We start from the raw sequence: 22,769 nt of genomic DNA on the forward strand, positions 1-22,769 counted from the left end.
CAATTATATGCTTTTGGTTCCAAGATCGTCTATTTACTGTGTATTTGTTTCTTTTTTTCCCTTTAACAGAATGCATCGAGGCACTGTCGGGAGCACATCTCAGAATTCACACCTCTTGCCTGTCTGAAAAGCCCAAGATACAGGAGCAGTGACTGCAGCAATTCCCCAGCAAGAAGGTCTAATTCTCATTCTAAAAAAGTGATGTTTACGCAGTGGAAAGGCATTGATTATTCAGTACTTCCATCTGTCTTTGGCTATTCAAATAAGCATTGCCATTCCAGTGCAGGTTACCACTACAGTGGGTCAGGTTTGGAAACGTCCATATGACAGAACACCGAGTCAAGCCTTTAAAAACTGTGGTCTTGTTTATTTCTTTTTTCAGGAAACAGACATGTCACAGAAACATATTAAACTAGATGTGGCTTTTGCAGTCTGAGGTATTGTTGAGACAAACAGGATCAAGAGCTAGAAGTATGAACCCTTCCAGGCCAATAGGCCTCTTTTTATGTTTTGAACTATTGGAGCAATGAACAATCTGCACAGTCTGGTACTGTGACATTGGTAGCACTAAAAATTTTCTTCATCCTGTGTCAAGACTTCTGTGCATTTACTACTTCTGTCATCTTTAGTGATTTTCTTTGTTACTTGAAGTGCATAGTTTCAGTCAGATCAACAGTTCTAATTTTCAGCCAGAAGCAATGATCTCAGTTATCTCAAATGAAAGTCTCCTAAAGCATATTTAACAAATGCTGTTTCTGATTGTCCTCTGTCCTTTTTTCTTTCTTTGCTCTTTCTGTAGAACAAACTGGTGTTTCCTCTGTGCAAATCTGCTTTCAAGAAACACTCTCTAATGTTCACTTCCTTGTAAGTGGCCAAATCAGGGCTATGTATGGTTTTGGTTAGTTTTCCCCTGTAGAAAGATAGGCAAAACAATCCTTGTGTAGAGTATGCACACACAATATGAAGTCAAGTTGGCTGTTATATAGGTAAATATCACCAATGTTGGTATCTAGATATAAACTGAATGTAAGCATTTTGCCTAAAATGTCCTTGAATTTGTCAAAGATGCACATTACCTGGTGTTCCCACTTCCTATCCCTGTGATTGTAAAATATATATAGCAGAAAGTTTTATATATTAAGCTTTTTTTGACACAGTTTGTTGGGTTTTTTCCTTAAAAGAAGAAAAGCTGTTTTTCTGGATGAGTATCTTCTACTATCTTGATTCATCCTCTTAATACTGATTTTTTTGTGTGTGTGCATGGTTAGATACTGGCTAATGGGCTTGGTAGATGTATTACAAAGCACACAACCATTAGCTTTTTGCAAGCAAACCACGAGGTGGCACACAGCTGTTGTCTAACAGTTGAACCACAGCTGGGATATAGAAACTAGTTTGACTGCAATGATTCTGTTTGAATTCCCTTAAGAATGACAGCCAACTTGCACTTCTGTTTTCTCTGCTACATTTATGTTACCTTGCAGTAATTCAACTATTAGCTGCATCCTTGTGTTGTTTCTTTAGTCCAGTGTTTTATTTTGGGGTGCAAAAATATCTGAAGGAGTAATCCGATTTCAGTCGATTTCAGCCTGGTGGTTACAACTGGTTAATGGCCATCCTCATTTAATACCTCTGTGAGGACATTAGCTAAAAATTTATTTCAGTGTGAAAACAAAATATTTGTAATCAGACCTGCAGCATTTATTGGAGACCTGGCCAAGACATTGTTAGTTGTCTTTCATGTGGACAAGGGCGGCAGAGAAAAATTATTTCCCTTTTTGTGTTTTAACAAGAAAAAACAGAGGCAAAATAAATTTACTTACTACTTTACTTTTTAATAAAAGAAAAATCAACTTACTAGGAAATGTTCCTCACAGTATTCTGAGTAGTTTTTGTATTAAACAAACAGTGATTTATTATTAAAATGCCCTGGGTCAAGCAGAGATTGTAAAGTGAGTTATGAAATCTTCAGTATACCAAAGATAACAGAATTTTACAAAGTCTAACAGTGAGCACCACAGATAAAGGTTTTCTATCATTTAACATATAGCACTTTTAAGTTTCAAAGAACGTCCTTATAGCAGTAGCATTTTGAAATACATACACATGTGTGGGTGTGTGTACATGTACTTGCCATTGCAGACTTGAATGTTGGTCAGTTAGCACCGTCCCCTACATAAAACACTGGTGTGTATATTTTTAAGAAGTTAATATGGATATACATTTTATACCAGTAGCAGTGACAAATTTCTTGTGTGTAGTTAACAAATTATTTGTAATGTATTTTTTAGAAATCTTAAAATTGCCTTTGCACTGAAATATTTTTCATACTGTAGCTATTTATAAATCTGTTTTACGCATACATTTGTTAACACACCATTTCTATTTTTTTTAAGTATATGTTTTGAAGGCTTTTTTTATAACTATAAGTTTTGGCCACTTAAATTTAGCTTAGAGTGGAGTCGTGGCTGAATGTTAAAATTCTAATGAATGTCAAATTAGAAATACAGGTCTGTTGCTCTGTGAGTCTCACCCAAGTTATTGATGTTTTGTTGGGATTTGTGGTAGCAGCAATTAGAGCGCTGTACTTGCAGTGCTATATTATAATTGCTAGCTTTTTTTACTCTATTAAGCCTCCTGCTTTTTTACTTTGTGAGTTCTATCTTTTAGCCTTAAATAAGGAACTTTTTGCTTGATGTTTTTGAAAATGCTGCATTCCTGTTCTGCCTACTAACAAAGCAGTTAATTGCAAACTTCATGTAGCCCTGCACTTAGGTATTGTTGACAACATTGTTCAGGCTGAAACACCTATATATGTGTTTGAGAAATTTTAGTTAAACCTGGCATTTTTTGGAGGAGAAGAATGCTTGAATTTAAGTGGAAGTTTCTGCTTTGATTTAGCAATACTTTTACCTTTAAAAGTTGGTGCTGTTTGTTTGTTAAAATAGACTGTTTAATGAAATGAACATAAAACATCAACCTGGCTTCATTTGATGTGTTTTTGCTTCAGTCCATGTTACTATTGCCTTGTAAACCTAGTCTACTGCAGCAGGTGTTAACTTGGGAGTTTCATTGCAACATATACAAAGATGAAAAAGTAGAAATTAGATCAAAATGCATAAGAGTGTTTTATTATGGGTGGGACACTGAAAGGAGACAGATTTTTATGTATGAAGAAAAAAGAAGAAAGAGGAAAAGTCTAAAAATCTATGTAACCTTCTAACTTGCCTCATTTAAATTGTTGCAGCTTTAACAGCATAATGTCTCCATAACTGCTTCTATAAATGTCTTGAAACTGGTAAGCGCTAACCAAATGTATGTGAAGACTTAGAAAGTATTTCAAGCTTTTTGGCCACAGAAGCTCATATATTCCTGCAGTGGCTTGTGGCAAAAGATCTTTTTTGTTTTACCATGTACAGTAATTGTTTGTTCAGCCACTTAATGTAAAAGCTTACAGTTTACTTTCTTGCTTGCATTAGCCTGTTTGTCTTCACCCAACTGGCTTGCAAAAATAAGAGGACAAAAATAGCTTAATTGAGGAACTGCACTACTTTTCTTTTGGAAGCCAGTGGGATCACTGTGCTCATGCTACTGTCTCTGTTAAAAAAGCTTTAATGGAAATTTGTGGAAGTATTACAAAAGTGAAAACATACATGATTCTACTTTGCAGAATAATCAAAAAAACAGTTTATATAGCTTTAATTTTTTACCTTATGAAAATTCACAGGATTCCAATCTGCATTGTCTCGGACATAAATTCTGTGCTGTGTACACTTTGCATTTTAGAAGTTCTTTCATGATCTAATGTAAAGTAGAATCTGCGAAAGCTGCTGTATGGGAATGGGGGTAGTTATCTGTGCTTTAAACATTAAAGATGTCTGTAGTCATCAGCACCAAATACTGACACTTATTTTTTAATTGAACAATTTTAGGTGCATTTATTTGAAAATAAATCAGCCTTCAAATCTAATGTTCAGATTATCCTCTACTACTTCATTTATTTGATTTGAAGAGTCAGTGTGTGAATACATTACTTGTAAAGTTCTTTTCAGTGCTATTTTTAACTTTTATTTCTGTAGACAACCAAATATACCTTGTTTATATTCAGCCATATTTTGGATCCTTATGTAGAATATATAAGCAGGAGATACAAATCTGCTTGCAATAAATATAAACATTCAAGACTGGTTTAAGTTTGCTCACAAGTAATTGAAATAATTCGAGTATGAATATGAGATGGTTTCATATTAGTCTGTAATAAAATATAAGTATATAACTAAACAGAATGAGTGTTTGATTCTGTTGTTGAATATATTTGTAGTCACGCTCATTTCTCATACTGGAGAGGGTCCAGCAGAGCACCACAAAAATGATTAAGGGGACTTGGAGCATCTCTCTTATGAGAGACTGCAGGAGCTGGGCCTGCTTAGTCTAGAGAAGAAAAGAGTGAGAGAGGATCTCATCAACACATAGAAATATCTCAAAGGTGGGTGTCAAGAGGATGGTGCCAGGCTCTTTTCGGCATTGCCCAGTGACAGGACAAGGAGCAGTGGCCATTAACGAAAACACAAAAAAGTTTCACCTCAGCATGAGGAAGAACTTCTTTACATTGAGAGTGGCAGAGCACTGACCAGGCTGCCCAGGGGGCTCGTGGAGTCTCAAAACCCACCTGGACACATTCCTGCGTAATCTGCTGTAGGGGACCCTGCTTTGGTAGGGGAGTTGGACAAAATTATCTCCAGAGGTCCCTTCCAACCCTGCCAGTTCTGTAATTCTGTGATTTTCAGAGTGTATGTAGTCAGCTAAAAAAGCAAGCTAACAAAAGGAAATTCAAAGAAGGGCTGGAACATGAACTGGGGGGTGCACTTCCCATAATAAAGGTTTCAGAGGAATGAGATTGTATTTATATGAAAATTTTATCTAAACAATACAAGAATGCTGTACCTATCTTCCTTTAGTATATCAAGAAATTTTGTGTTTCTACATCTAGAGAAGGTAGTTTGAAGGGTATAGGTAAATATGGAAGATGTTTTTCCCTTTATTCATGCAAAGAAGAAAAAAAAAGCATAAATTGCAATTAGATATTACATTTAAACTGTTTTTGAAAAAAAATAATGTGATGATGTTTCTGGATTTCAGGAAGAACACAGTACCAATACAGACACGTTACCACACAACTTTTTATTTTGCACATAAAAATACTTTTTGAAAGGAAAAAAGGATAGAAAATAATTTAAGTGCTGAACAATAATCTAAATCAAATACTATGTGTTTTCCATTATCTCTTAAGTTATGCTCTTTTATTAAGTTACATTATAGAATTAATTGAAAACTATTTTTTATATTCTACAGTGAGGCTACACTTTTTTCTGCCATATGCAACACTGCTCTATAAAATCATTCCTGAAGGTTATCTTGATATGAAGTGAGGTAGGTTGGAGACAGACTGAAGTTCCTTGGTTTTGTTTTTCGAATATTCCAATTTCCTCTGCAGGAATTTAGAAACAGTATTTGACTATTCTGTTAAAGCTTTGTTGTTGTGTGTTTCCACTGCACATACAGGTATATTCTTCATCTTATTCAAATGCCTAAAGCAAAACCCATACCCATTTAAAGCCTTCATTTACACTAGGAAGTGATAAGATAGGGATAAAACCAAATATATCCATTAACTTCCTTCATTATACAGATCAGTTTATCAGGTGCCTAATGTCCCCATCTATGTTTAAAAGTTTTTTAAAAGAAAATTGCACTGTGTGAGCTTTCTTTTTTAACAGGCAAGTCTGCAGTAAATTAATAAATGTTGAGTCTTAATAATTTGTTTGTTTTCCATTTAAAGGTGACAAATAGTACCCAGTTTTAAACCACCAAAAGGCTTATTGTTTCCCATTATTAATTTCAGTTAAGAAATCTCATGGTGCATTATGCTTTTAAAAATACATAGGATGCAGTGTCCTACTAGGTTCAGAGGCTTCCTATTTCAAGGAGAACTGTTGGGTCTCTCCTTATTTAATGTGGGAAAAACTGATGTGTTTTTCTTCCTAACAAGGAAAGCAATGTAAATTTTTTTTTTCAAAAAGTACATCAACAACTTACCTTGAGATTTCAGATATCTCTTGTAAAGATACTTCATGCTGACATGTTAGCCAAATCTGAAAGCTCTGAATCTTTCAGTCTAATAAACACTGGGTTCTAGAAGAGAAGGAAAACAAATCCGGGTCCAAGGATCAAACCATCAAGTGGTATGCTGACTTTTATTTCAGAAAATACTTCTGACCAAGTAGCCAGCCTAGAAGAACATTTTTCTAGGAAGTACTGAACAGGTTGCTCCTAGAATGAATAAAATTGCATAGCCAGAGAACGCTGTCAGTTAAGTTGAAATCTAATTGTTTATTCCTAGCTATGAACAGGTAGTGTGTGTAATTTTATTCTGACTAAATTATAGCCCAGAAAGAAATACCTCTCCTTCTGAGGGATTTCAGGACCAAGACCACAAAACTTAACACTGGTGCAGGGATACAGCTCAGTAACAGCTGAGATTCACTTGGCTTTTAAGTGGCTTTTCTTAGAAAGTCCAAATTATGTATTAGTTTAGCACAAAAGCCATGTTTGTGCATTATTGTGCTGAAAGGAACTGGTCCAGATGGGAAAAAGCTGAAGATAGTAGATAGTAGTTCCACTGTAGATAGTACTGGAATATGAGTCAGGCTTCTCTCTGTCTTCTCAAATATGGCCCACAGCAGATGATTTAGGATCCACCTTTCTTGAACTGTCCATTTGGAGTTATGCCTGCTCAACTCTTGTTCTTGCTATAGGTAGAAAATGTATGTTTACATTTCCCCTTACTTACCTCTTACCTGACATGCTGGTGTACCTCCCTTTCCCCTAGAAGTCTGTCTAACATACCATGCTTAATTCTGAAAGGAAAAAAACCATTCCTTTTATGTTTAAGCAGTGATCTCTCTTTTTCATGCTCTCTCTCAGGAACATTCAGCAGGCAAACTAGCAAATCTGAAGCAACATGGTCAGCAGTACAATGGTTACTTGTCTTAAGTTGCTTTTACACAAAAAGTACTTGAACACATGCACATAAACACCACAAACTCTCTGTCCCCCCATCTCATGTGGGAGATAATCACTCATCTTCATCCTGCTTTTCCCAGGCTTCTTTCTCAGCAAATTATCTCTCAAGGTAAGCTCATCCATCCTTTTCTTTATGGAAATTGGGTATGTTTGGGAAATTAACCTTCTCCCTATTGAGTCCATTCATGCAAATTGTTCCAAAAGGGTACATGGTCTCATGGGACTTACTAAATTTTTTTTCTTTATAAAAAATTGTAATTTGAAGGTATTGGGGGAAAAAAGGAATTCTTAACCCACTTAATTTATTGCAAACTACCTGTGTCCTACAATTTTGTCTTGACAAAAGAAAAGGTCTGTTTTCATACGTGCCCAAAGATTTTAAGCTAACATAAAAAGGGAATGGCTATTTAAATTCTAACACCACTGCCACCAAGGAAATTTTTATCCATATCCAAAAGATAAATTTCACTCTGATTTCCTGCTGATCTGGTTCTGCATCAATCATGATTATGTCCCTCAATTAACTTTGGGAAATACGCCATTATCCTGAGTCCATGAATATTTCCATATCCTAGCTGAATAATATTCATGCACTGAACTTCGGCTTCTTATATATCCAGATGTAGTTCATGAGAACCATCTGTCAACACTTTAATTCCAAATGTGTATGAACACTGAAATACAGAAAGTTGAGATACTATCTTAATTTCACTGGCAACTAATCTTGTCATTCAAGAAGGCTCCACCCTGACTGATTGTTTAAGAGCTGTAGCTAGAAGCTACTTGTGTTCCATAAGGTTAATTGCCAACCACACTGTTAACTTTTTAACTGTTTCAGTCTATGAAGATTTATATTCTCCTTACATTTCACAGAGATGCACACTTACAAATCCTGATATAATTAATTTTATATCCAGGTATTGAGCCAAGACACTATGTTTGGAATTCTACTGGTTTAGGGAGGAAAGTGGATGTTGTGCAAAAAGCCCAGACTACTGCTGCCAGGCACTATAAATCCCACGATACTCTTGTCACTGATGTGTTTTCTCATCTATATGTGGACACCGCAGGTGTTATATGAAACTATGTCAGCTTGGGAGTTAGAAAAGTTAATTAGAGTGGCATAAAAATAAATCTCACTGTTCCACAGAAGAGTTCAGACATCCTCTCATGTGGATTGACCTGTAAATCTGATGAATGTCCATTTGAACATTTGCCTGCACCTCACCTTTTACATTACTGCTCACAGACATTTAATCTTACTGCCATGTCACACCACTCCTCTAATAGTGTTCATGGGTTGCAAATCCATTTATTCTCTACCACCACAGCAGATGTACTCAAAACTAATATGCTCTACTAATATTTTAAAAGAAAGTCTGTGGTTTTTGTTCAGTCCCAAACAATTTCTTTACTATGAGTCTTCATCGTTTTGTTTCAGTTGTTTCATGGCGCACAGCCCAAAACTCTGACTGTGTTTCCCACGGAACAAGACAGCAGCACCTATGACTTTGAAATTCCTGCCTCACATACTGCAGAACAAAGCACACCATGTTTCTAGTCCCAGGAACTTTTCCAGTCCCCACTCCCTCTCTGCCTCTTCTCTGCACAAGCAGAATTAAGTGGGAGTTGTGTATTTGAACAACTCAACATCAAAATATGATCCAAGAAGTCAAATGTGAGGTTCAGGTTCGGGGACTTACAGCTGTTTGTGTTCAATGCAGGTGTCAAAGCTCCCATTACAGCCAGCAGGAGATTTCCTGTTGGGTAGTCACTGAAAATAAAAACAAATAGTACCTGCAACATATTTTTAATCATGACATTCAGCCCAAGTTCTTTAACGTGTATTGTATTTATTTGTGTATGTTTGCATTTACTATCTAATTTACTGAACATAAGCACAGTGATTTCAATTTTTTTTTAAGCTCTTGGGGAAGCTAAGGAGATAAGCAACCGGGAGGGAGAGAAAACATACATGCCAAAGGATGTTCTGCATTCATGACAAAGGAAAAAACCCATAGAATATTCTTGGTGCCTTCTGTCACTATGACAACGAAGACACAGAGACACAAAATTTGAAATGTGAATAGCAAAGGTAGAATTTGGGGCTCTTGCACAAGCCATTAGCAGGATGGACTTACAGCTTTGTCCTCCCACATGATTTTTGTTGCTTGTGGCCCTGTCCCCAGTACACAGTATTAGGACTCATTTATTTAGCTGACAAGGTCTGGACCTTGCAGCCTAAAGTTGTAGAGTTTTGTAGGACCTAAGCATCTTCAGAGTCCCAAATCTCTAGCCAGGGGATCTTCCTTCCATTTAGACACTTGGGGCTACAGGCAGATCCCCCAGTCCTCCCAATACCTTTAACAGTTGTGGGACCGCAAGAGACCTCATCTGACTTGTTACCCTGAAAGGAAGGAAGGGAGGAGAGGAAAGAGGATCACGTGCTCCACATGTCAGATATGTTTTACAGGCACCAGGAGTGGTGGAAGAGTGATTCTGTGCCAACCACCCAGGTGAACAACAGGACAGATTTTCCATGGCCACTTCCAGCATGAATATTTGCTAAATCAAGATATAGGGAGATGCTTGCCCTGTAGATTTCCCTATACCTGCAGGAAATTACCCTCTGTCTTGTGACAGGCATTTAAAATTGCATTGCTCTTCCAGGCCCTTTCTGGAAGCTCTGCTGTCCAGGGTAGCTATGGCACATCAGCTGCACAAACTCTGCCTGCTTCTTGCTGCTAATGCTTTCCACAGTGTTGGTTCAATTAGAATGGAAAAGCACAGAAAAATCCTTTCCAGATTTCGTAAGGTCAGAAGAGTTTTTTAATCTGCCTTTTTAAGGCCATGTAAATGAGAGGCTTTCTCCACATTAGCTATAGTTTGCCTTGCTCCCTGCTCTTGTTGCTATGGGTTCCCTAGTACCTTCCAATAGGACGGTCCCACCAAAGGATTCTCCTTTTATCACCTGATTTCCTGGAGATAATGTTTATCCCGGTTTATTCATTCCTCATATATCTTACAAGACTCCAGTGTATCCTCACTTTTGTTCCAGTGACTGATTCAGAGAATTATGACAATAATTGGTAGGAGATTTAAAATGGATGACTTCATCTCCAGAATCCTGTGTGTCTTCACACAAGTAGTGACAAGAAGTCTCGCATTGGACCATCTGGTTTTTAAATCCCAAGCTTGTACACTGATTTTTGATTAAACGGAGTTCAGGGAGGTCATGAAAGAGCAGTTGGTGTGCAAAGTTTTTACCTTGTAGCTAATTAGCTTTCTTCCTATTCACTGCACATATTTGAGTGGCTTGTCCATTCGATTCCTGCCCAAGCCAGTTCCTTTCCCGTTTGTTATGGCAATTGTCCTTTGTTTCATCAAGAACTCTGGTGGACACAAAAGGAGTATCCAGCCATAACAAGCTGAATCTTCCACTGCGCCCTTTGGATAAAATTGAACTTACTACAGGCTAAAAGGACTACCATGGCCTCTGCTGGTATTGCTAGCACATTCAGCTTGAATTTTTAGCCCTAGAGTAACCCTGAAATCAAGAGTCTTTTTGATATTTACAGAGAGACTGGTGTTATTTTTACTGAGTTCTTAGGATTTGTATTAAAGTAAATACTTCATACCAGAGAAAGAAGAATTTCTGGAGATACTTTGCACCATCAGAAAGCAGAGTATGTTTGCAATAGTATTCCCTGAACCTATGAGTCATGTTTGTTAATGTTCATGGTGTAATAAGAAGACAGGCTAGATTTTCTAGTAATATATTTTGCTCACATCTTGTAAAAACATGGATTTGTGCAGCTTACCAATGGGATTCTCCAAAGTTTTGACTCTTCCCAGTTTATTCACATTTCCACTATATTTGCCACTAATAAAATTTTCAGCCCTGTGTTTTTTACTCATATCTCTATTGCTCAGTTTGGGTTTTTTGGACTGCCTTAATTTTAATCAGAATTGGTTTACATCATTCACTAATTATTGCTATAGTTATAAAGAAAAGACTCATTGTCAACCTATGTAAAAAAACCCCAAATTTAATTTCCTCTTGCCTCTATACAGTCATTACTATTTTATTCTTGTTATGTTTCAAAAATCTCCCTAACTTACCCTGGAGAACTGCAAATAACAGCTTTGAGTCTTAATTTTCTGTGTATTTTTTCTCAGTACATTACTATGATTTCACAGGCAGTTTCTGATTCTGTACAAGTTGTGATTTAGACCAGTTGCTCAATAAAAGTCTCAGATTTTTAATAGACCCTATTCATGTAATCTGTTCCCGAAAGCCAACCTGTTGTCATTTTGTACCCCCCCCCCCCCCCAGACTTCATAAATGGCAGAAACAAATACGGCTGATACTAAGAAAATTTCATGCTATTAATTAATTTATGGCACTTTCACACTGACAGCACATACACGTACGTGTATGTGGAGGTGCTCCATGGTACAATTTTTGCTAGAGCCATAATACTTCATTGGTTTACAATTCCTAGGAATCCCACCCTACTCCTCATATTTAGGACAGATATTTTAAGATAATTCAACCTCTTTCCAGCCCACTTTTACCTTCAGCTGTTGTAATGTGAAAGCACACATTTGCTCTAGTGACTTACTTTCTTTCTTTATTAATTTCCTCAGACCTTCTAAATGCCATCTGTCCTTGACATTTGCTTGAAACGTAACTGCTTCCTGCTGAAATTCACCCCAGAGTTTTAGCACTAGTCAAAAAAAAAGTATTTTCCAGAGTGTAGCATTCTTATAAAAGCCAATGTTGTATTAATGAATGTATTTTACTTAATGTAGAAGAAATAACACTTCTGAGTCTATTCATAATAAAAGTCTATTCGTAATACGATCCATTTATTCCATAAACTCTGATGCTAGTAGCAAATGCAACTGTATCTTCCCTTGAGCAAAGAGTTCTGCAGAAATCCTGCTCAATCAATAAAATGCTCAGATCTTCAGTATGACTTCTCACTGCTTGACTGTGGCCAGTGCCTAAGGTTTGACACAGAACACAGCAGAGATTACAAAAGTCAAAACCCTCACGTTTCTACTAGCAAAAAAAGCAGGTCAGGAACTGTCCTTTGGCACAGGAACCAGCTGGCACAACATGGCTTTCATATGCACAACTAAACTCTTATCTCCTGAAATAGGTCAGTTGCACACAGACAGTCTGCTGGGAATGGCCCCAGCACACACCGACCCTCAGCTGTGCCTCAGGGACTGCTGTTTGCTAGGACAGAACCACACTGGGGACACCACCACCCAGGGGACAGTACAGAGGATGACCAGCGCTGTGCTTTAATCCTGAACCCTAGCCCCATTTAGTTTACTGCTCTAGGGGTAGCTATAGGGATAGAGATCAAAAAACGCCTGCAACACAAAACAGAACTGAAATCTAAATTCTGTGTTTGATTGCTGCCTCCCTCGTGCTTCAGAGACTTCTTTCAAAGCTGTTTTTCACAGTATCTCCAAATTAAGGCGTCCTCTCTGCTCTTTTATGTGTTTCATTAATTGGCCCTTTCCCTGGACAACCAACCAAATCTTTTCAACCAACACTGAAAATGTTCTTGTGAGGTACTGAAAAAAAAAAAAAGGAAAAAGAGTGATCTATCTGAATCTGCACTTTCTCTCAGCAGTCCCATTTCGCAGTGAAGTGTTTCACAGGGTCACTCTTTCCCATGACATAAGGGAGCATGGGACATCTCATGGAGAACAGACCACGGTTGCTGCTAAGGTGACTTGGTTACCTACTTGCATCTCAGGTTCTGTTTGATCCACATTTTGGGTTAAGCTGCCCTAAGAAGCTGCCAAATACCAAAACCTTGTTTCTGTAAGCCATTTCCTGACACTACCCTGGGTCACTGGGCTTTAAGAAAGAGCATTTCAGGTTATTAAGGAGACAAGTGTACACAGCATATCTGTCATCAGAAGCCTTTCTCTCAAGAAATAAGAAGTACATGAAGTATGTGGTGGCCCTTGCTTTGTCCTCAGTTCTGGAATATTTTTCCTGAAAAATTTAGTGTCTGAACCTTGCAGTTGCGTTATCATGAACATAAAGCACCACTGTTGCAGCAGGGATGTAGAGTAGCATTGAAGACTGCTGACCATCTGAGAGGAGAGGGATTGGGAAAGCCTGTGTTCAGTTAAGGACACACCTCGGGTGCTTCCCATGAAACACACATCTCTACAGCTCCCATTTCTCACATGTTTATACATGCAGCACACAAAAGTACACGCTGTGCATTGTTTTGCTTAAAAGCAAATGTTTTAACGTTTGGGGATCCCTGAATAAAAAAGCAAATACCTGTTGTTGGTTGGCTTATTGCTTTTGTTTTCTTCTTATAATGGGAAAACAAATCCACTTCCAGCTGTTCAGTTGTCTGATCAAGATGTAAGCACAGAAAGTGCTTCATGTGTACCTTCATATACACATTCCAGTAAAAGCAAACCAAAACGCTGGGAGCCAAACACTGAAACACCAGGAAACGTCAGAACTGAGACTGCTAAACTTCACGTGGCACACGGTGTACCTCTGCTATTACAGAACCATGGAATTGCTTAGGTTGGAAAAGACCTCCAAGATCATCAAATCCAACCGCTGATTCAGCACTGCTACTAAACCATGTCCTTAAGTAGCACAGTTCCCCAAAATATGAGGCGATATGCCTACAGGTAGCAAAAGCTTTTCTGGAAATAACCCCTTTTCACTGAAGAGGGTACGCAAAGCCCCTCACTCCAACAACCCTTCCCTACCCGGGGAGCACCTGCCCTTTGTAGCCCGCGGCGAGGAGGCGGCGGCGCTTCCCCAGCCCTTACAGGTGCTCGAGGTGAGCGCGGCCGGCGCGCCCGGGGCGGGGACGAGCGCTCCGCTCCCTTCCCTCGCCCCGCCACACAAAGAGCCGCCGGCCGCCTCCCGCGGAGCGCGCACGGGGCGGGGGATGCCGGTGCCGGGGCGAGGATCGGAGCCCGGACAAAAGGCAGCCCCTCTCCGCCGCCTCCCCGCCCGCGGGCGGGGCCCGGCACCGCCTCCCCCGCACTCCATCCCATCCCGCTCCCTCCCTCCCTCCTTCCCATGCCGCGGGCCCCGGCTGGAGGCGCTGCCCCACTCGCCCGGGCGAGCCGCTGAGCGCCGGCGGCAGCGGCCACCTGGTTCTCCTGGCAGGGCGCCGAGGTGAGTGAGGCGGGCGCCTCATGGCCCGCGGCAGCTCCGGCCGGCCCCGGGAGCGCCCCGGCCCGCGGGAGCCCGGGCGGAGCGGCGGCGGCCGGGCCGCGCCAGCCGGGTCACGGCCACGCGTGTCGGGGCGGCGCGGCCGCTCCGCGCTCCCCGGCGCTCCGCGGCGCGGCTCTGCCGGGCGGCGTGCCTCTGCCCTCCTCCCTGCTTCGCCCCGCTCGGTTTCCGCGGGGATAGGTCCGGGCTGGGGGAGGAAGCCAAACAAAGGCAGACACGGTAACCTGCCTCAAAACGAGCGGACAAATAAAAACCGGGGCGCTCGCCACGGGATGCCCTCTCCTCCCGGGGGGCGTGGGGGAGGCCGGGGCTGTCCCTGCCTTGCGCTGTGGTGGTGCGCGCAGTGCTTGTGCTCTTGGGGTTGCTCTCCCAAATTGCATCTCCAGAGTGGAGAAACAAAGCGGTATTTTGGTATGAAGAAGGTGTTTAAATGCGGGGTGTTGTTGACTAGTGTTACCTGCAATGGTTAATCACAGGGACTGTAAAAGAGGATGTTTCTGCCGCTTGTGGTGTTTATTTACCTTTTGTATTTCACTGGGGGTGAACTATTAAAATAAATTTGCCAGCTGCGTTTGTAGGTTTGGTAGTGGTTTTGTTGTTTTGGGATTATTATTTTTATTTTTTTTTTACTTCTGTTTCTTGTTGTACCTACAAAAGGAAGAAGACTTAAGTGTTTGTAATCTAAAAACAAGAAATAAAGGTTTATTTGAAGATATTTTTAGCCAAAAACCTTGAAAAGGAATTAAAAACTTTATTTGGATAGACTTGACAATGGTTACTGCCTATTTGCTCTTGTAAGCCATTTATTTCCTTTATACAGTCAGTTTGATTTAGTGATTTCAGAATGACTGAGAATGTGAATAGCAGAGAAATAGAAAATCTCAGAAAGCAAATAAATAGAAGCCAAATTTTTTTTCGAAAATATTTTCTGTAGGTTGCCTTTTTGTGATAATTATAAGTGCTTTTTGGAGTTTATTAGTACATACAGAGCTTTTTTGGCTTGCGGAGTGGAACAGTCAAATTAATGTTCAGTAGCAGGGTCTGTGTTTATTAAGGGTACTTACCCTGTGCAAGTTTGTTTAGCATGATAAAAGAGAAATAATACTATTCTGAAAAACAGTAAAACATCATTTTAGTAGGAGTGGAAAGGAAAAAAGATTTGATGTGGACCCTAATTCAAGAAGGTGCTAAAGCACCATCTGTGTCTAATAAAGGCACAGTGGTTGGGTAGAGACTTGAGCATTGTTTTTGTACTTGATGTTGCATGTCCTTTCTTGTGTTTTGGGCCTGGTTGCTACCACATAACCCTCTTATCCATTCTTATCTTTTCTGTAGGGAGGTCTGGGTCACATGCATGTGATTTTTTTTTTTTTTTTTCTGTTGAACTTTGCAATTCTTGTGCATCAGATGGCTTCCAGATATTATATGCTTCACTGATTTGGGACTGGACTATACAAAAATAATTATGGAAGTTACATGGAAAGGTCTTTCTTTTATTTAGTGATGGAGGTCTGTAAAATCAGTCTTCAAGGCAGCCACCTGTGTACACTGTTGAGGCTTTGCAGGAACTTCAAAATAGCTACCAGATTTAATCGTCTTAAAACATACATCTACTTGAAACTTCAAATGCTGTGTTCCTTTCACAATTAAAGTTGTCAGTTGCTGTTTCTAACAAAATTACACTGTTGGGTAAATCTATAACAACTTCATTAGGAAGTATTCATCATGGTTACTTAACAGGAAATTAAATCCAAGTAGATCAGAAGAGAACTGGCCTCTTCTTTCCTGAAGCATTACCTTTACTTTGCACTTAGCTTCAAGAAATTCTGCAGGCACAGGACATTGGCAGTGCTCTCCATCTCTGTAGACAGGCAGTTGGGGAAGGTTTCTTGAGCCTTAGGAAACCTCAGCTATGCCTTTTTTCCCCCTCTGTGTGTGTGATGGTAAAAGACTGAATGCTGAAGCTATGAGTTTTGAGGATTTTCTTGGTGGGTTATTGCAAAATGCTTTTGATCTGCCATGAGTTGGGGTTGGGGTGGGGGGGGAGGGGAGAGGAGGAAGAGAAGGGACATGTGGAGTAGATGTTCTGTGAGCCCTTTGAAACTGGACACCTATTATATGTTTGTCAGCAAGTCGGTGGCATGAAGTGACCCAAGTGATCTCTCAGAGACCTGTGTCGTCTGAGCTGAGCAAAGCACGTACTCCGGTTTTACGGTCACTGAACAAAGGCACTCTCCTTGGAACTTTCTTCAGAGAAACGTCTTAGATGTTCCAGGTTCTGATTTCAAGAGAAACTGCTAATATTATGATGCTTGTTCCCCTGATAAATTAAAAAACAGAACATGCCATGTACTCAGTGACCTTCAGAAAGAAGCGTATCTTTTTCTTTCAACTGAATTAGTCTAGGAGTTGGGATTTGCATGCTTGGCCACAGGTACCTCTGAGTTAAACAAATGGGATTTGTGTAGTGTCCTCATGCTGGCGGGCAGCATCTTGTGTTTGTCAGGGCTTTGTGCATGAAATCATGCATTGGTGAGATGGAAGATTGGGTTTATCATGACAACAACTTGAACAAGGGGAGATTTATCAGCCCCTTGAAATAAGGGGTCAAGTACAAAATCACCTCATTCTCCACAGAGTACTGCATAGCACTATCAGCTTCTATTGTGTTTCAGGCTTAATCTAAAAATGAAACCTGGCTTGTCATTCTCTGGGTTCTTGGATGTGAAATGTGATCTGAATAGATACAGTGAACTGTTCCAGAGAAGTATAAGCCACTCTCCATGCTGCTTCAGAGGACACCATGTTCAGGCCAGTATTTTATTTGACATCTCATGGATGGAAAGAGAAATGAGTGGGAAAGAAAGCTGGTGTGTGGGAGCAGTATGAGGAGGCAGAAGGAGAAGTTTAGATGTCTAATTCCAAGAGCTCAGTTTTCAGGAATGTAGGTGGTTTGGTGGGAGTTTTAAAGACCAAGAAAATTATGCTTTTGGTAATAATGATCCCTAGGCAACTGGAATTCTGTAATATGGAGTTTTTTTCACATTTACATCAACACTCCTCAAACTCTGACTTGTCTTTGGTTATATCCACTGAAAATACAGAAGTCTTGCACTCAGCATTGGACATCAAGTTTGTACAGAATGAATGACAAGCCACTTTTCAAATTCTATGCTGTATAAAAGTTGAGGCCCCCTGTTTTTTCCTGTGGTGGGTGCAAAGGGGAAATTAGGCATCTATAAGGTGCAGGTTTCTGAGGGACATGAGATGTAGCTCAGGTGAGGATGCTTACAGCCAGTGGAGGAGAAGGAGGAGCTTCTGGCTTTGTCCATACCTCATTTCATTCCTGCATGGAGCTGTTGTTTCCTTGTCCTCCTGCTCTGCTCTGATGGTCCATGGATGGCTTGGTGTGCACTGGCCCTGTAGCTCTGAAAAAGAAGAGAATTTGGCTGAGTACTTGAAGCTCTTCCTGCACCCGTGTGCAGTGGCTGTTGTCAGGCAGTAGGGAAGGTTGCTCAAGTCTTGGGAACTCAGCTACCCTCTGTCATCTTAGGTTTATCTTTTTATTCTTAGAGGTCTTAAAATATAATGCACAGTTCTGAGTGGACTAACAAAAGATAAACTTCTTATGTCTGTCTGCCCCAAAAGGAGGAAGGAAGACAGGAGAGCGACTTCATTTAAGTTTGTAAACATTCCTCAAAGAAGAAGTGGCTACCTATAGGATGAGAAGTTGAATAAATAAGAAAGCATTTCTCTTATGAAACACATTTGATTTTTTTTCCTTTTTAGAAGCCTCAGGTTAGCTCTCACTAAATAGTCTTGCATTTTCTTTGGAATTAGTCTTTTCTACATAAGCTTGTTGATGACTTTTAATGCTTTGTGAAAGGCTTTTAAATAAAAAATGAGACCCTTTATCTTGAAGGACTACTTAGTATTCAAGTTAAATGTTGATCACAATACAGCTCCAAATGAGAAAAAAATTTAGTCTTTAAATTGATTTTGACTTAAAACATGTGAGGGTATTCTACATGCCCTAGAAAGAGATGAGAAAGGGCCTTTGTTGCTGATTTTTCCTCTTCATCTTTCTGAACAAAATATGAAAGGACTGGGAGAAGGGCAAGAGTAGAATACAGTATCTCCATAGGCAGAACTTGAGTCATTTATTGGACTTTACTGAAATCCTAAAGTGTTTTACTGATTTTGTTATGTGACTCATCCTTAGTGGCACCCTGTTGGTAATGTATACAAAAGTGGGACTTTTCATTATACAAACTTGGGTTCGTCTGCAGTTGGCTTGGACGCTCTGGAGTTGAAGTAAGGGGCTGATGAGCCTCAGAGGATGCACATATCTTACTCCAGGGAATGCTGAAATCATGTGGGTCAAGTAGGTTCTTAACTTAGACATCTCAGTTTCATGTCTGATCTTGGATGGGAGGAACCTGGGCTATAATGTGTGTCTGATGTGTTTTGCACTTTCCCCTTGCATGGGGTAATGGCTGGCCAGCACTGTAAAGAATAAAAATTGGGAAGAATGCTGCAGACCAGATACCCATACCTGAAATATCATCAGAGCAATATTGACAGGTTTAAATGCCATTCAGCGTGTTTTAATCCATTCTAAAGTAAAGAAATACTACTATACAGATGTTGGTATTCAGTTCAGTCCAATTCTCCTGCAGAGACCTGCAGGATACATGGATGAGCTCTTACATCATCATCTGGACTCTGCTACCTCTTTTGATGTGGGCGTACTGAGCTTGGTGAATTACTAAGTTTAAGCCTGCTATCCAGGCCAGATATGAAACAGTTTTTCTTTAAAGGCATTGGCATAAAGTGTCATCATGTATATGGAAAATAAGTGTGTGAAATCTTAGTAGATGCTAAATTAGGAGCAGTTTTCCCCACACAAATACATTTTATTTCTCAGTGACTTAAATGGAACAATGATGAAAGCACAATAAATGCTGAGGGAGGTGATTCACAGGACAATCTGAAAATATCGGGCAAATGGTCTTAGAAGTGAGCTATATTTAAATGTTTGTGTTACACCTAACTAGAAATAATGCACTTCACCAAAGAAATTGCTGAAGAAGTTGCATCATGTGGCAGCAACAGTGATCTAGTAGCAGTGCATGGATTCAGGGTGATGGGACCCTGGGAGGTGGGTTTAACTGCCTTGGAGGAGTGGCTGCAGAACAGTGGATTTCAGTTTCTGAGATAACTGTGTGCCATATGTAATCTGGCTACATTTGAAGATAATAATTAACTACTGCCTTTGCAATGTTACCCTTAAATTAAAGGGGGATTTTGAATGGGCAACTGAAGTAAATTCAGTGAAGTGTGTGTGCAAAGTGATTGAAATAGCACTCTTCATTTCAAAAACTGTTCTTTTGTCTGAATTTCATAAGCAATGTTTCAGGAAGCATTTGAACCTTAATTAAGGAGTAATGTGGAGTTAAGAATTAAAGGTATTAAGAATGTTATTACTTAAGTACAGCTTTTGGGCCCACAGGTAGAGAGGTCCTGGCTGCGGTGAAATCTACCAGTGCCTCTGTGTCCTGACAAATTAACCAAAATTCTGCCCCTGCTTTTGCTTGGGTATTTCACCAACTTTGACATCTGCAATCTAGTTTAAAGCAAACAGAAAAACTCAAAAGCAGTATTGGTTCTAGCACATGAAACTGAGGTTCAGGAGCAGTTGCTCAGATCTGTAAATGTCAAAAGGAGATTTTAGTCTTGGGCTTTTTTCTTGGCGTATCAGCCTAGTTTTATGCTGGCTGAGGGTATGAGTTTATCTTTGGATGTTTTGAAATAGTAAGAAAAACTACTTGCATCTGCAGTGTCACTGCAGTGATCCAAGTGGAGATATATCCATGTGGGATGCTTTGACTATTTGGAACATCTTGTATTAGCTCATAAACCAAAAGACAAAGATTGATTGGGGTTTCTTTTTTCCTCTCCTTTTTATGTTTTCCTTTTTCTAGGCAATCTTGGTCAAGTAGTTTTATGAATGTGCAAGCTGCCTCTCTCCATGGAAGTGTGACAAACATATACAGTGACTATTTCTCTTGTATGTATTTCTCCAACTTCTTTGCCCCCAGAGTTCCTGCTGTGTTGGTTTGAGAGCTAAGTTTACATTACCGCTCTTAAAATAAAGATGATCAGTGGATCAGAAAATAATTAAGGATTAAGGTCATAAATTAAATGCATGTCTTTAACTGCATGTTTGTATATAATTATTTCTGCTAATCTTCAGGAGTTTCCATTCCTTAAGGAAAGGCAATAAATTAAAAAATTATTCCTAGAGTAATTTGCTCACTCCTGAAGCACAAATCCAGCTGCTTTTCAGTTCACCTTGCACAGGAGCAGGGAGAAAAACTGCTGGAAGTTTCTGGGATTCTTGTTTCCTGCAAAGAAGACTTCCCTGTCTCTGCCCCAGTTCTTGGGGTAAAAAGTTCTGGACTGGATAACTTTAACTTTGCTAAGTGGCTTTAAGAAGTAAAATCTATTTAATGTCTCAGATGTAAGGGTAATTGAAAGAATTCCCCCTGCTCCCACAGAATTAAAAAAAAAAATTGAATTGCTATGAAGTGCTTTTTTTATGAAACCCCTGTGCTGTTTAGGTACCTGCATGTGGACACTTGTGCCAGTTGTTGCACGTGGCATGCCAGACAGTTGTAGAGGCAGAAGCATCTTAAAACTATGTCCTACTTGCTACATACATTGTTTACTAGCAGAATGTGCATTAGTACAGCTGGAGTGTTTGCCACTTTCTGTGTGACAGGAAGGATGTGTGCAGTGAACCTGTCCAGTTCAGCAGCTATAGAAAGAGTTGAGCAATTTGCTTTAACTCCATTACCCATCCTCTGACAAACACTGCAAGGCTTCAAAGTCTGGAAATAGGCAAAGGGAGAACTGAGGAAATGGCAATATGTTGGCTAAAATAAAACAAAATTGCTCTCTTTAAACTGGGGAGAAGTTGCACCTTGCTGTAATACTTGAAGAGTGTTTTATCTGGAAATCTTCTCTTCTGTTAAAGTATTGTAGTAAGTGCCAGAGAGAGTACTTGATTCTTCATGGGTGATTCCTGAGGGATCTGGCACTAAATAATGTGTCTTTTTTTGCCTCTTTTTAAACAGATAACTCCATTTTAAAAGCCTTCTTAATATAAAAGAATTTATTTTGTTCAAGTCTATAAAACTGACACCTTCAAATGTAATATAGAGAATGCAGACTTATGTCATTGTTAATATCCATTGTCTGGAGTGATGCTTTTACTCAATTTAATCAGCAGCTAGAAACAGATACACTAGAAACACTTGGATTTTGATGCTTGCAGGACAAATGAAGATTGACTGTGCATCTATTTCTTATCTTAAAAGCATTAAATTTGCCCAGAGAGATACATATCTCCCCTACTTGGGCCTGGTGTTTTCCAGATAGACTTGGAAAAGCCTGTCAGGTCCCTTGTGCTTGGAGATTTGGACTGTTATTTTTCTTGCTTATATGCCTTCTGGTGGAGAGTTGGAACAAACCCATCTCTGGATTGGTGTAATTTCCTGAAGAGAACAGGGGAAGCAAGGACAGGTATCCTGGGAAGAATATAGGGATGCAGTCCAGTTGTAGGGTTGTGTTGAGGAAGGCCACGGTAAAACTGGAGCTGAACTTGGCAAGGGATGCAAAGAGCAGCAAGAAGGGCTTCTACTAGTATGTCAGCCAAAAAAAGGGAAGTCAAAGAAAGTGTACCCCTGCTGATAAGCAGGCCTGGCAAACTGGTAACAATGGATGAGGAGAAGGCTGAGGTGCTCAGGCTTCGCTGGCAGCCTCTATTCCCACGCCTCTCGAGTAGATGAACTGCAGGATGCAAACCAGGGCAGCAAAGTCCCTTGCACTGTAGGATAAGATCAGGTTTGTGACCACCTGAGGAATTCAAATGTATGGGACCTGATGAGATGCATCCCAGAGTCCTGAGGGAACTGGCTGATGTTGCCAAGCCATGCTCCATGATTTGAAAAGTCATGGCAGTCAGGTGAAGTCCCAGGAGACTGGAAAAGGGAAGACATTGTATCCATCTTTAAAAAGTGTAGAAAGGAGCACCCTGGGAACTACTGACCTGTTATCCTCCCCTCACCCTTCCCCATCATGGAACAGATCCTCCTGGAATCTGTGCTGAGGCACATGGAGGACAGGGAGGTGTTTAGGGACAGCCAGTATGACTTCACCAAGGGCAAGTCCTGCCTGACCAGCCTAGTGGCCATCTATGATGGAGTGGCCACAACAAGTGACAAGGGAATGGTTACAGATGTCATTTATCTGGACTTCTGTAAAGCCTCTGACATGGTGCCCCACAACATCCTTCTCTCTAAACTGGAGAGAGATGGATTGATGGGGGACTGCTCAGTGGATGAGGAATTGGTTGAATGATCATATACAGAGGGTG

At 40.0% G+C, this 22,769-nt stretch overlaps 2 protein-coding genes across 7 annotated transcripts in view; both read left to right on the top strand.

Annotated features, from left to right (window-relative positions):
- Window positions 1–4,286, top strand: part of ATP11A (ATPase phospholipid transporting 11A) — a 121,402-nt gene extending 117,116 nt beyond the window's left edge. For 2 of the 4 annotated variants that reach the window (XM_069004284.1, XM_069004277.1), the window contains exon 30: window positions 70–156. Coding sequence is in view for 1 of the 4 variants with exons in the window: in XM_069004257.1 (XP_068860358.1) it covers window positions 70–327 (258 nt within the window). In the remaining 3 variants the exon portion in view is untranslated. Of the gene's footprint in view, window positions 1–69 lie in introns of all 4 variants that reach the window. The other 2 variants (XM_069004267.1, XM_069004257.1) reach the window with 2 other exon arrangements.
- Window positions 4,287–14,082: 9,796 nt separating this feature from the next.
- Window positions 14,083–22,769, top strand: part of MCF2L (MCF.2 cell line derived transforming sequence like) — a 157,821-nt gene continuing 149,134 nt past the window's right edge. Inside the window, exon 1 of one of the 3 annotated variants that reach the window (XR_011148329.1) lies at window positions 14,083–14,272. The gene's annotated coding sequence lies outside the window, so the exon portion shown is untranslated. The remainder of the gene's footprint in view (window positions 14,273–22,769) is intronic. The other 2 variants (XM_069004363.1, XM_069004295.1) reach the window with 2 other exon arrangements.

This window comes from Aphelocoma coerulescens, chromosome 1 (assembly GCF_041296385.1).
Source record: "Aphelocoma coerulescens isolate FSJ_1873_10779 chromosome 1, UR_Acoe_1.0, whole genome shotgun sequence".
Taxonomy (NCBI): domain Eukaryota; kingdom Metazoa; phylum Chordata; class Aves; order Passeriformes; family Corvidae; genus Aphelocoma; species Aphelocoma coerulescens.